General features: G+C 51.0%; 1 protein-coding gene across 3 annotated transcripts in view; it reads right to left on the bottom strand.

Moving 5' to 3' along the window:
- LOC138641648 (uncharacterized) overlaps positions 1-13,908 on the bottom strand; it is a 33,823-nt gene that overhangs the window by 14,707 nt on the left and 5,208 nt on the right. For 2 of the 3 annotated variants that reach the window (XM_069729205.1, XM_069729207.1), the window contains exons 3-24: positions 13,712-13,822; positions 13,511-13,624; positions 12,006-12,119; positions 11,281-11,715; positions 10,163-10,294; positions 8,458-8,568; positions 8,259-8,378; positions 7,815-7,937; positions 7,676-7,732; positions 7,172-7,292; positions 6,988-7,086; positions 6,642-6,734; positions 6,395-6,544; positions 4,669-4,812; positions 4,468-4,590; positions 4,173-4,340; positions 3,850-3,963; positions 2,597-2,728; positions 2,216-2,329; positions 1,984-2,130; positions 1,761-1,901; positions 1,424-1,570 (exon numbers count right to left, since the gene is read on the bottom strand). In XM_069729205.1, the coding sequence (XP_069585306.1) occupies positions 1,424-1,570; positions 1,761-1,901; positions 1,984-2,130; positions 2,216-2,329; positions 2,597-2,728; positions 3,850-3,963; positions 4,173-4,340; positions 4,468-4,590; positions 4,669-4,812; positions 6,395-6,544; positions 6,642-6,734; positions 6,988-7,086; positions 7,172-7,292; positions 7,676-7,732; positions 7,815-7,937; positions 8,259-8,378; positions 8,458-8,568; positions 10,163-10,294; positions 11,281-11,715; positions 12,006-12,119; positions 13,511-13,624; positions 13,712-13,822 (3,010 nt within the window). The remainder of the gene's footprint in view (positions 1-1,423; positions 1,571-1,760; positions 1,902-1,983; positions 2,131-2,215; positions 2,330-2,596; positions 2,729-3,849; positions 3,964-4,172; positions 4,341-4,467; positions 4,591-4,668; positions 4,813-6,394; positions 6,545-6,641; positions 6,735-6,987; positions 7,087-7,171; positions 7,293-7,675; positions 7,733-7,814; positions 7,938-8,258; positions 8,379-8,457; positions 8,569-10,162; positions 10,295-11,280; positions 11,716-12,005; positions 12,120-13,510; positions 13,625-13,711; positions 13,823-13,908) is intronic. The other variant, XM_069729206.1, reaches the window with a different exon arrangement.

Here is a 13,908-nt window from a genome sequence, read left to right as displayed (position 1 = left end):
TGACCCACTGAAGGCCTCTATTGCCACCATCTTGGTGCGGCAGTGAAGCTTTGCCACAGGCTGAACTTTATTGGAGATTGTGATTTTTACTATCTGCTGCAATACTGACTTATTGCGCTAAACCGAACAAGTAATCAAACAGCAAGAGAAAAATAGCAAGAATAAAAATATCGACTATATAATTGTCTAAGGGTCACTTCCGTCTTTCTGTTACGGATATTCATTGGTCGCGGCCTTTGTCTGTCATGGAAATCCAAGTCGCTGATTGGTCGTGGCAAAACCAATCAGCGACGGGCGCAGTCCGGCGGCAACATGGCCGCTCCTTCCTCCCCGCAGTCAGTGCCCGCTCCGTACTCCCCTCCAATCAGCGCTCACACAGGGTTAATGGCAGCGCTAATGGACCGCGGTGTAACGCACTCGGTTAACGCTGCTGTTAACCCTGTGTGACAAACTTTTTTACTGTTCATGCTGCCCATGCCGCATCAATAGTAAAAAGATCTAATGTAAAAAATAAAAAATCATGATATACTCACCTTCCGGCGCCTTACCCGCTCCTCGCGACGCTCCGGTAACCGGTCCATGCATTGCGATCTCGCGAGATGATGACGTAGCGGTCTCACAAGACCGCAATGCACTGTTGAGACCGGAGCGTCGCGAGGAGCGTCGGTAAACGCTTCCTGGATCCAGGGGCCGACGGAAGGTGAGTATATAACTTTATTTTAATAATTTTTTTTTTAATTTTTTTAACAGGGATATGATGCCCACATTGCTATATACTACGCGGGCTGGGCAATATACTACGCGGGCTGGGCAATATACTACATGACTGGGCAATATACTACGTGGCTGGGCAATATACTACATGACTGGGCAATATACTATGTGGCTGGGCAATATACTACGTGGCTGGGCAATATACTACATGACTGGCCAATATACTACGTGGGCTGGGCAATATACTACGTGACTGGGCAATATACTACGTGGACATGCATATTCTAGAATACCCGATGAGTTAGAATCGGGCCACCATCTAGTAAATAAGTAAAATGCATGAACCCACCCCCCCTTTTTTTCTCCCCGACCACAAAATAAAAGAAATAATCACATTTTCATTCTGCTAAAAAAACGATCAAAATGGCACCAATAAAAACACCACAACATGCAAAAAGCAGGCAGTGCCGCAATGATGGAAGTATACAAGAGTTACAATACTCAAAACTGGGACTCAAACCAAATATAGTTTTTTCCCGTTTTTTGGGGATAATATTTGGTAAAATAATGATTCGCTCAAAACGACAATTTGTTGCACATAAACCTGGCGCCATACGGCTGCAGGGATGGGAACATAAAAAGGTTCTGGCGCTTAGATGAAGGGGAACAAACAGAAATGCAAAAACAACAATTCAGGGTTGACACTTACCCTTACTGGGGGTCCCGGGCAGCTCCTCTGGGGGTCTCCACAAATCACGATGGCTGGGAGAACAACTGCTGACAAGCCGGGAGGGGGCAGACATCTCTAGGGTGGGCCGCTTTACACCCCGTAAGACAGCAGAGCTAGAAGACGCATCTGAAATGGAGAGCGGATACTGAGAAGAGCGCGGGTTTAGCATGGGGAGACCAGGGGGATTCCTCAGGCCCCTTCTCAGTTGGCCCGGGGGTTGGTGAAATTTGAAGACTTCCCCTTAATGTTTCCTGAGTGCAGCCCCTCCATGAGCAGCTGCACCCGGTACAGACGTCTAGGATTACGGCCATCTTACCCTCAGAGTGGGTCCTCTTCACTCCCAGTCCTGCCCTCCGGGACTCCTCACTGCTGTGGGATCCACCGCCGGACATACGGGAATGGATCTTCTCCAGACACTTCCCCAGGGCGGACAGAGGGACCGGGCCCACGTGCGGCTCTGCAGCAATGACGGTACATAGGTCAGTGCCCAATAAAAGCAGTAACCCGGCGCCCACCCTGGACTCGCCCCAGCTCCTCACCATTTCTGCCAGCTCCGGTGTTCTGACCATCTGACGTCCTGGGCTCTACGCCCCTCAGCTGGGCCGCTCCATTGGCGACTGCTACAGTGAAGGGATTGGGCAGAGGCGCAGGTATTGGGGGGTCCCGAGGGGAACTGCCTGAGGCTTCTATAGTAACAGAAAAAAGAGGAGACCTCTGTGTCAGACTGCCGTGGGCCTTCCTCCACATTTCACAGCACTGCAGTAAAGTTACCTGCACCCCATCGTGAGGCGGACCATGTGCTGTTGTAAAGACGCGGGCGGACGGCAGAGATCTCCTTCAGGCAGTTCACCAGTCTGTGCAAGGGGGAGCTGCCCAGGGGGGGGTCTGCAAAAAAAAAAAAAGAAAAATATATATATATTATTATGTCAAACAGCCACAAAGGGCATCTGAGAAGACAAGAGGATCTCAGACGACCTCAGACTCCGGCAGACAATGCAGCAGAGCTGGAGCCAATGAGAGCCAAGCCAAAAACTGCAGAACTAAAGGAGAAAACAGCCAAACTCAGATCTGATGAGTCGGGAGGTGGAGACCCCAACACAGTGCAACAGCCCCCAATAATGCAGAAAGGGACAAGCACAATCGCCACATTACCTGACGGGGATCTCAGGGGGGAAGCGGCCACATGCCAGTGCTCTCTCTCTGTGGAAGTGGAGCCTGGGGGATGGTGGGCCTTCCTACCATAAATTGGGGACTCTGACAAGTCTCTGTCGCTCCCAGAATCCTCTGCAAAAGGAAAAACGTCCATCAGTGACTGAGATCTACTTACATCACCAAGACAGTGCAGAATAGTGAGTGCAGCTCTGGGGTATAATACAGGATGTAACTCAGGATCAGTAATGTAATGTATGTACACAGTGACTGCACCAGCAGAATAGTGAGTGCAGCTCTGGGGTATAATACAGGAGGTAACTCAGGATCAGTAATGTAATGTATGTACACAGTGACTGCACCAGCAGAATAGTGAGTGCAGCTCTGGAGTATAATACAGGATGTAACTCAGGATCCGTAATGTAATGTATGTACACAGTGACTGCACCAGCAGAATAGTGAGTGCAGCTCTGGGGTATAATACAGGATGTAACTCAGGATCAGTAATGTAATGTATGTACACAGTGACTGCACCAGCAGAATAGTGAGTGCAGCTCTGGAGTATAATACAGGATGTAACTCCGGATCAGTAATGTAATGTATGTACACAGTGACTGCACCAGCAGAATAGTGAGTGCAGCTCTGGGGTATAATACAGGATGTAACTCAGGATCAATAATGTATGTACACAGTGACTGCACCAGCAGAATAGTGAGTGCAGCTCTGGAGTATAATACAGGATGTAACTCAGGATCAGTTCTGTAATGTATGTACACAGTGACTGCACCAGCAGAATAGTGAGTGCAGCTCTGAAGTATAATACAGGATGTAACTCGGGATCAGTAATGTTTGTACACAGTGACTGCACCAGCAGAATAGTGAGTGCAGCTCTGGAGTATAATACAGGATGTAACTCAGGATCAGTAATGTATGTACACAGTGACTGCACCAGCAGAATAGTGAGTGCAGCTCTGGGGTATAATACAGGATGTAACTCAGGATCAGTAATGTAATGTATGTACACAGTGACTGCACCAGCAGAATTGAGTGCAGCTCTGGGGTATAATACAGGATGTAACTCAGGATTAGTAATGTAATGTATGTACACAGTGACTGCACCAGCAGAATAGTGAGTGCAGCTCTGGAGTATACTACAGGATAAGTAATGTAACATGGACATTTGTTTTAGAAATATCAGGGAACTATATAAATTGCAATTCCCTAAGATGATGTTTAGTAGAACATAAAATACAGACCTTGCTTTATTTTTATTTTCAGCTCCCCCAGACCAGTGCAGTTTGCTCCATGATTAGGGGAAGCACTCGGGTTTCTGGGGGAAGCAGCTGTTGAGCGACTCAGCGATGTCCCACCTGTTGATTATGATCAGAAGGGTAGATTATATTTGCGAACAGCTTTGGTCTCATTTTCTCCACTTTGCGACACTTTTCGGCCATTCAGATGATTGACCGGGGTCACAAGACTTACAGGACGCAATGGCCGTATGTTTGCTGACAAGTCAGTGGGGTTTGTGTCATTGCCCCAATTACTACCGGCAGCACTGTGAACCTGGCGCACTCACCTCCAGAGCCGCCGGGTCTCCGGACATGGTCAGGAATCACACAGTCCCGGGGGCCAGGACTGTACAGGGGAATTTTTGGAAAATGGGAAATATTGGGCTTCACAGGAAAGATCTGTCTCTGTGGTCCGGTCAGGGGGTGAGCTGGACTGCAGGCTGTTGGAAACTCTTCTGTGGGAACAGACAGAGGGAATTTCTATAATGCCGTCCATAGATAACTGGTCATAAACGTGACCGACAATTCTGTGTATTTTGCAAAAGCCTGAAAAACTTTGCTATTTCTGACATTAAAACCCACCTTGTTTGATCCGCAGCCTGGCCTCGGTGCTGGAGCATGGGTCACTCTTGATGAAGGACGGTGACATGGGCAGATGAGTGACAGGTGCGCTGTGCCTGGAGGACGGACTCACAGCGACCTCTGCTGGAAGAGAAGCCATACATCAGTCATCCGGCACAATGGTCAGCATTACTACATATCCGCCATGATTGGGACACTTACTTTTCTCTGCTTTGGTCACGATTTTGCCATTACTCTGCTCCACACGCTTGTGCACCCCCAGACCAGAGAGCACTTCTGGGGTCTCGCTCACTGGAGCGTGAGAAGAAGCTGGAGAACAAGCAGGCGTATGATCCTCCGTTTTAACTAAATAAAATCCACAAATTAGAAAAACAATTCAGGATGTTCTGCAAGAAAAATCCTCTGTGCAACCCCAGAATGAAGCACTGCCATTAACGCCTTCATGATGCAGCGGCAGAAGCCGTAGAGTGGAGTTTGTAGACTTTGACAAAGGTGGAAATGGAGGACAAGATGGCAGCCTTGTGGACCGGACCAGAGACGGACAGATGCCTGACCGCCCAAGGAAGGAACAGTAACCCGAAAGGTCCTGGTCTTCCACTGTAGCCACGGCTCTGTCCCCCAATAACATTAATGTCAAGAGCCAGTATTCTGCCCGGTGTCTGAGGAGAGGGATAGTCCACCAGATCTCACATATATAATCGTCTAAGGCCTCTTTCACGTTTCCGTCGGCAGTGTCCCGTCCAAATGCGTTGGGAGGACGTGCAGACGGATGTCGAGAAAATAGGGATACGAGAGAAAGAGAAAAAGAGAAAGAGCTGTGCTATCCACCGCGTGGCTGCCTGTGCTATCCACCGCGTGGCTGCCTGTGCTATACACCGTGTGGCTGTCTGTGCTATCCACCGCCTGGCTGCCTGTGCTATATACCGCGTGGCTGCCTGTGCTATACACCGCGTGGCTGCCTGTGCTATACACCGCGTGGCTGTCTGTGCCATATACCGCGTGGCTGTCTGTGCCATATACCGCGTGGCTGTCTGTGCCATATACCGCGTGGCTGTCTGTGCCATATACCGCGTGGCTGTCTGTGCCATATACCGCGTGGCTGCCTGTGCCATACACCGCGTGGCTGCCTGTGCCATATACCGCGTGGCTGCCTGTGCCATATACCGCGTGGCTGTCTGTGCCATATACCGCGTGGCTGTCTGTGCCATATACCGCGTGGCTGTCTGTGCCATATACCGCGTGGCTGTCTGTGCCATATACCGCGTGGCTGCCTGTGCCATATACCGCGTGGCTGTCTGTGCCATATACCGCGTGGCTGTCTGTGCCATATACCGCGTGGCTGTCTGTGCCATATACCGCGTGGCTGTCTGTGCCATATACCGCGTGGCTGTCTGTGCCATATACCGCGTGGCTGTCTGTGCCATATACCGCGTGGCTGCCTGTGCCATATACCGCGTGGCTGCCTGTGCTATACACCGCGTGGCTGTCTGTGCCATATACCGCGTGGCTGCCTGTGCTATATACATAAATATTCTAGAATACCCAATGCGTTAGAATCAGGCCACCATCTAATATATATTTACTACATAAATATTCAACATTTGGCAAATAAAAAAACAGTTTGTTTTGTGTCCTTATTTGTGAAACTCCTTGTTTACTTTCCCTTCGATGGCTCCACTCAAGAACTTATCTTTTTTCTTTCGTGAGGCAAGATGTCGTTTTGTTAACATTTTGGAGAACAAACAATGTTATGATTTTTTTTTTTTTTTTACACTTTTTGGGGAACGTTGAGATCCACAATATGCTCCAAGTGGCTGTCAGCTTTCCCACAGATATCACAAAGAACCCGCCGACTACAATCCCAACGTTTCCATCTTGAAAACGCAAACCAACAAGCTCCATGTACAGAACATGGCGCCCGTCTCACCTTCCAGCAGCGGCCGGCTGCTCCCGGGATCCTCTGTGCTGCAGGCAGGAGAGCTGCTTCCATCGGTGACCGAGCTGCCCAAGAGGAAACCTGGAATCTCGTTCACGAGACGCATCAAGGCACCGAGGTGACTACTACTCTCAGCAGACTCTGAACAGAAAGCAATAGAGTAGTGAGGGTGAGGAGGACAAGGAGGCGATGATCCCATGTCACACATCCGCGGCAAGAAAGGCTCCAAACATCTCACCTCTCCCAGTACAGGGTGAGGTGTCCCCATTATCCTTCACCAACGCGCAGACACCATCCATATCCAGGTCCAGAAGACACGGAGGATCCTCCTCTGATAGAAGAGAGCAGAGTCTGATCACTAAACTAAAAAGGGTCTTCTGGTTTTAAGTAAAAATAAGAATTGTGTGAAGCTGCATATATGACCATATATCATATGACTGATCTATACCAATAATCGTACCAGCATGATGCGGAACGCAAAGCTTTACACCTTCTGAACAGTAAGGTAGAAATGTTTCCACTTGCTGACAGCAAGTAGAGATCTTGAAAATGGTGAAAACTGCATTATCCATCAATGCACTCACCATGCAGACAGATCCTTCTGGGGGATCCCAGATTTACCCACAGATTCTCCTCCTGGTTCTCGATCTGTAGCACTAGGTCGGGTTTCTCCTGCAAGTTCCCTGGGGCGAGGAAAGAAAATAAATACTATGAGGACAAGCAGAACCTATAGGATGACATGGGGCATTACTGGCTGTAACGACTTACCCAGGGAGATCAGAAACTGGAAATTATCAGACATCACCTCCCTGTACACATTCTTATCCTCGCTCCCAAGCAATTCCCATTCTTCCTTCGAGAAATATATGGCGACGTCTTCAAATGTGACCTGAATGGCAGATATAGAAGAAGAGGTCAGAAAAAAGTGGCAAGAAAAGCACAAACCCCCAAAATAACATGTGAAAAAGGGGAACGGCTATTTAGGCCACTTCCCAACAAAGTCATTGCTGAAACGGCAATGTCACAAATATTATCACCGGTGTTGTTATCTGCAGAAGAGATGATGGCACAATGCAAAAGCAGCAGCACCGAGTGTTCCCGGTAATAAAATAGGACAATTCCCATCAGCAGCAGCTCTCAATATAGTAGGAATTGCTGTTTGCTACTTATTCCAGACTTTTATGTGGCTTCAACGTCTACCCAAGTAGTTCCCAACCTCCGGAGGCATTATAACTGCCTGCAGAATGATTACACATGGAAGATCGGCAGTACCTTATTCTCCAGGCGGGCACCGATGTCCTGAGGATAGACCGGGCCCATCTCGCCCTCCTGTGCAAGAATACAGGCCATTAATGGGTTACGGGACACAGTTCTGTGCATAGGCCCACCAATAACCTGATGAGTGCATCACCTGACATATTGGCGCAGCACAGGTGCTCAGTACCGGGGGGCAGCTGCGACTCTTTGGAGGTCTTGGAGACAAACTCTTTGGATTTTCTTGTGCTCTTTGTGGCAGCAGAAACCAATCACGGGTCTGGAAAGACAAAAACGCCAGGAATCCATGTGAGCAGCAGGCGAGAAGGCGCAGAACGTGCAACACAAGAGCAGGCAGAAAATCAATAAAAGGGATAGATTAAAGATAAAGGGATAGATAAAAGGGGTACGACCCCAGGTGTCTCGTTCGTCCTCATGGCGGACAGAAGAGCATGTCGGACCACTGCTGCATTCACTGTCTATAGAAGATTCATGGGATGAAGGGAAAATAATGCTCTGTGAAGACTTCAGAGCAGAAAGCGGACCTCTCACTGCAGATCAATAACAGACAGGTAATACCATGTAGAGGACTAGGACCTACCTGCGTTTCCTGGTGCTGCCGGGATGTGACAACAGGAGGTGATAAGTCACGAGAAGTGCAGGGTGCGGGGACGTCTTCATTCACTGCCGCGCTCTCCGGCTCCACAAAATTCACTACAATCTGAAAGAGAAAGTTTACACTGAATCTTCCTGCAGGGAGGAAAAAATATCTATATAAAAGGGACAAAATCTGCACCTACCTGCTTGACACGGTGGTGGGCTGAAAGACAGGGACACCGAGAGGAAGAGGAGGCAGCGGAAACACAAGGAGGCAGCGGCACAGTGCACTGCTCCAGCAGATCCCCAACACACTGAGCACAGAGAGAAGAGATCAACACACAAACTACCGCAGAATGCGCGTATGTACCGTACAGGAGGGAAGCGGAACAATAATGAGCGACTATAACATAGGGACGGTATAATACCCTATTTTCTGGTGTGTAAGACGACCCCCAACTTTTCCATATAAAATATGGAGTTTGGGATATACTCGCCATATAAGGCTAGGGTCACATTGCGTTAGGGCAGTCCGTTTAGCGCATAGAGCTACGGACTGCGCTAACACAATGTCCAAAGAGGGATCGCGTTAGCCGATCCCGCTAGCGCAGATCATCTTACACGGCGTGTGCGGTGCGGATGGTTGCCAGGGTTTGGAGGAGAGGAGACTCTCCTTCAGGCCCTGGGATCCATATTCAGGTAAAAAAAAAAAAAAAAGAATCAAAATAAAAAATATGGGAGATCCTTACCCTTTGACGGCCCGCGGCTCTCAGCGGTGCAAGCGTCTGCCTCCGTTCCTAATGATGCATTGAGAATAGGACCTGTGATGACGTCACGGTCACGCGACCACGACGTCATCAAGGGTCCTTCGCTCAATGAATCCTTAGGAACAGAGGCCACCGCTGGCACCGCTGAGAGCCGCGGGCCGTCGGAGGGTAAGGATCTCCCATATTTTTTATTTTGATTCTTTTTTTTTTACCTGAATATGGATCCCAGGGCCTGAAGGAGAGTCTCCTGTCCTCCAAACCCTGGGAACCATACAGGACCGCTCCCTGCACACGCCGTACCCGGAACATAAGATGACCCCCGACTTTTTAGATGATTTTCAGGGGTTAAAAAGTCATCTTATATGCCAGAAAATACGGTAGTTATATTCTTGATTGTGAAGTCTCCACAATCAGTGATGGTTTGGGGAGCCATGTCATCTGCTGGTGTAGGTTCACTGTGTCTTATCAAGACCAAAGTCAGCGCAGCCGTCTACCAGGACATTTTAGAGCACTTCGTGCTTCCCTCTGCCGACAAGCTTTATGGAGATGGAAATGTCATTCTCCAGCAGGACTTGGCCCCTGTCCACACGGCCAAAAGTACCAATATCTGGTGTAAAAACAACAGTATCACTGGGCTTGATTGGCAGCAAACTCTCCTGACCTCAACCCCATAGAGAATCTATGGAGTATTGTCAAGAGGAAGATGAGACACCAGACCCAACAATGCAGACGAGCTGAAGGCTGCTATCAAAGCAACCTGGGCTTCCATAACCCCTCAGCAGTGCCACAGGCTGATCGCCTCCATGCCACGCCGCATTGATGCAGTAATTGATGCAAAAGGAGTCCCAAACATGTATTGAAGGCATTTACTTAATATACATTTCAGACTTTAAAATAATTTTTGGGTTATAAAGTATTCTAATTTACTGAGATAATGACTTTTGGGTTTTCATTGGCTGTAAGCCATAATCATCAACATTAACAGAAATAAACACGAGAAATAGATCACTCTGTGTGTAATGACTCTATAGAATACAGGATACACTTTTTATATTGAAGAACAGAAATAAATTCACTTTGTGATGATATTCTAATTATGTGAGATGCACTTGTAAACTTGTAATGCAGTTTATTACTTCACCTGGTTTATAGAAGGATCTATACAGAACGGTCTGCAGGTTCGCCGGCTGTGAGGAGACACCGGGGGCTGTGAGGGGGTCTCTGGTCTTGGTTCACATTTCCTGAGATGTTTTGGTGTTTGGTCATCAGCAATCTGGTAATACAGAGATATAATAAATGTCACATAGGGGGAAGTATCGGAGGTCATCAATCTACACGCAGGATGCAAAGATGTACAAACAAAAAGTTGTGCAACTTCCTAACAGATTAAGTATCTGTTCCTTGCCATATGCTTGCTGCTTGCTGTCAGTGAAATGATGAAAACGTATCCTGCTCACACAGCAGAGGGGTTATAATAAAGCTAATCCTGCTCCAGCCTCTTCTGCATTGGGAGGTAGACGGACATGGCTGAAAATATCCGCCGCCACGCAGGCGTCCGCACCAGGCATATGTGAGCGAGGTGTGTAGACATGACATCAGCGAGCCCCGTTAACCCCCGAAGAGGAAGGGAGCGGAGCAGGATCACCCCTTTAAGCCTGGAGTCCTATACAGCAGAGACGCTTGAGCCTATGATGCATTAGCGAATACAGATTTATCTACAGTCACACGGGGTCACAAATCCTCAGGACATCGATATTTTATCTGAACTAGAATAGTCCTATTCACCATCAGCAAGCAGGGATCAAATATCGCAGCATCCATAAAACAATAAAAAAAAAATCTATAATCAAATACCCTCAAAACGATCCCCATTATAAAACTAGATTGTCATGTAAAAAAAAAAAAAGACTGCCCCCCGACGATGGTGCCACAGTGTGGTAGTTTAGCCCCTGATGACGTCACCACAGCGCGGTAGTTTAGCCCTCGACCTCGATGACAGCGCGGTAGTCTAGCCCCTGATGGTGTCAGCACAGCGCGATAGTTTAGCCCCTGATGACGTCGCCACAGCATGGTAGTTTAGCCCCTGATGATGTCAGCAGAGCACGGTAGTTTAGCCCCTGATGACGTCTCCACAGCGCAGTAGTTTAGCCCCTGATGGTGTCGCCACAGCATGGTAGTTTAGCCCCTGATGGTGTCAGCACAGCGCGATAGTTTAGCCCCTGATGACATCACCACAGGATATGGCGGCGCCCCAGTTACCTGAGAGTCCACATTAGATCCATCTTCTTGGTCCTGGCTTTCGGAGGCTTCTTGGAGCTCATCTAGGATAGGGGGCAGATAATCCATGCCGGCTTCTTCTCCGCTCACATCATCCTGGGTGCTCCGCTCTGGGCAGGGCGGTAGGGTTGGCGTATCTGGTACGGAGGGGGCAGGATCACTGGCTGGACAGATCTGCTCCCGCAGGCTGCAGCTGACCTCGCTGGTTGTGGGGGCGCCCTCCATCGGTTCGGGGGATTCCGCAGTGCCCGCACTGGTCTGTGTGCTCACGTGGACTGGTCTCGCCGTATGGACCGGGGCACTGGGCTTGGATTTTCCTTCAGTTTGGGTGCTGGCGCTTATAGTGAGGGGAGATTCCTGAGATGACGACGAACAAGCGGCTGATTCATGGGGGCGATCCAGGAGGATGAGAACAACCTGGTAGAGAGAAGGGGAAGGACGTTACCAAGTATGTCCCCCACTGGAGAAACCATCACACAACCGTATGCGGCCATACTTTTATCATCTGTGGATTTCAGGATCTGAAATAAGTGTGATGGTCGTGTACGAGGCAGCGAGATTGGGACACGAGCGGCCGAGAGGACGGGACCAGCGGCCATAGAACGGACAAGAGCGTACGGCCGCGGTCCAAGCCTTCTGCTAGAGTCCTGCTCCACCATTCAGTACTACCACCCCATCATCCGAGACGCCCCATCAGGACCGCTCACCTGCTTGACCACTCTCTGCTGGCAGGGGCATCCTCCCCGACCCTGGGGGGCGCTCTCTGTGGACACATTGTCCAGCGTAAGACTCTTGGCTCCTTCACGAAAATTGAGAACGATCTGTGGGATAATAGAAGTCATCAAATCCCAGAAGATTATACAGATATAAATTGTGATGTGCTGGGAAAGGAAAGGGCTCAGTAATCTTTCCATAGAAAGCGCCACCCTCCTCCATGGCCTGCGCCTGTAACTGCAGCGTATCTCCGAGCCAAGCAGATGGCCTCTGCATTCCTCTCTGCCGATGAGGCCCCCGCTCCTATGACGTAAAGACCCCCCCAGGATCAATACTCGTCTCCTGAAATACTCTGTGCTGCTCTGTGACCCTATTCCAGCTGCACCTACAAAAAACTAAACTGTGCCTAATAAGACCCCTCTCTGTCCCATCTGACATCTTGCACGGCCCTCCACCCTCCCCCACATACGGCGCGGCCCTCCACCCTCCCCAACATACGGCGCGGCCCTCCCCCCACATACAGCGCTCGACCCTCCCCCACATACAGCGTGGCCCTCCCCCCTCCCCCCACATACAGCGCTCGACCCTCCCCCCACATACAGCACGGCCCTCCACCCTCCCCCCACATACAACACTCGACCCTCCCCCACATACAGCGCAGCGCTCCACCCTCCCCCACATACAGCGCAGCGCTCTACCCTCCCCCAATACAGCGCAGCCCTCCCCCCACATACAGCGCTCAACCCTCCCCCACATACAGCGTGGCCCTCCCCCCACATACAGCGCTCGACCCTCCCCCCTCCCCCCACATACAGCGCTCGACCCTCCCCCCTCCCCCCACATACAGCGCTCGACCCTCCCCCCACATACAGCGCGGCCCTCCACCCTCCCCCCACATACAACGCTCGACCCTCCCCCACATACAGCGCAGCGCTCCACCCTCCCCCAATACAGCACAGCCCTCCCCCCACATACAGCGCTCAACCCTCCCCCACATACAGCGTGGCCCTCCACCCTCCCCCCACATACAGCGCGGCCCTCCACCCTCCCCCCACATACAGCGCAGCGCTCTACCCTCCCCCACATACAGCGCAGCGCTCCACCCTCCCCCCACGTACAGCGCTCGACCCTCCCCCACATACAGCGTGGCCCTCCACCCTCCCCCCACATACAGCGCGGCCCTCCACCCTCCCCCCACATACAGCGCTCGACCCTCCCCCACATACAGCGCAGCCCTCCCCCACATACAGCGCAGCCCTCCACCCTCCCCCCACATACAGCGCTCGACCCTCCCCCACATACAGCGTGTCCCTCCACCCTCCCCCCACATACAGCGCTCGACCCTCCCCCCACACACAGCGCGGCCCTCCCCCCTCCCCCCACATACAGCGCAGCCCTCCGCCCTCCCCCCACATACAGCGCAGCCCTCCACCCTCCCCCACATACAGCGCAGCCCTCCACCCCCCCCACATACAGCGCAGCGTCTCTGACACCTCACCTGACTGACGCCGGGCTGGGGGCTGACAACCGTGGTTCCGGTGCTGCAATGTGACTCCTGCGGTCCGTGAGGAGCCGAGCAGCGGACATCAGCCGACCCTCCACAGTCTGCAGCCTGCAGCAGTAAGCAGAGTCTCAGAGCGGACCCTTCCCCACAGGGCGGAGGACCCCCTAGTACCGGCGGGGTCTCTGCGGCCTTTACCTGCACCGTATGTGATGTCTGGGCGTTGGGCCGAGCACAGGAGCAGGAGGGATACGCTGCTGGCCGAGCCTCGCTCTGTGGGCCGCATGTGGACGGCACGGAAGTGTTAACCTGGAAGAGAAGAGGAAGAAGCGTTACATCAGGGCAGAGTCCCTCCTTATACAGCTCACCGCAGAGAACGCACGGCCGTGATCGCT

Source organism: Ranitomeya imitator, chromosome 6 (genome assembly GCF_032444005.1).
Source record: "Ranitomeya imitator isolate aRanImi1 chromosome 6, aRanImi1.pri, whole genome shotgun sequence".
Classification (NCBI taxonomy): Eukaryota; Metazoa; Chordata; class Amphibia; order Anura; family Dendrobatidae; genus Ranitomeya; species Ranitomeya imitator.
The sequence above is the reverse complement of the archived record's forward strand: the minus strand, read 5'-3'. Positions and strand labels throughout refer to the sequence as shown.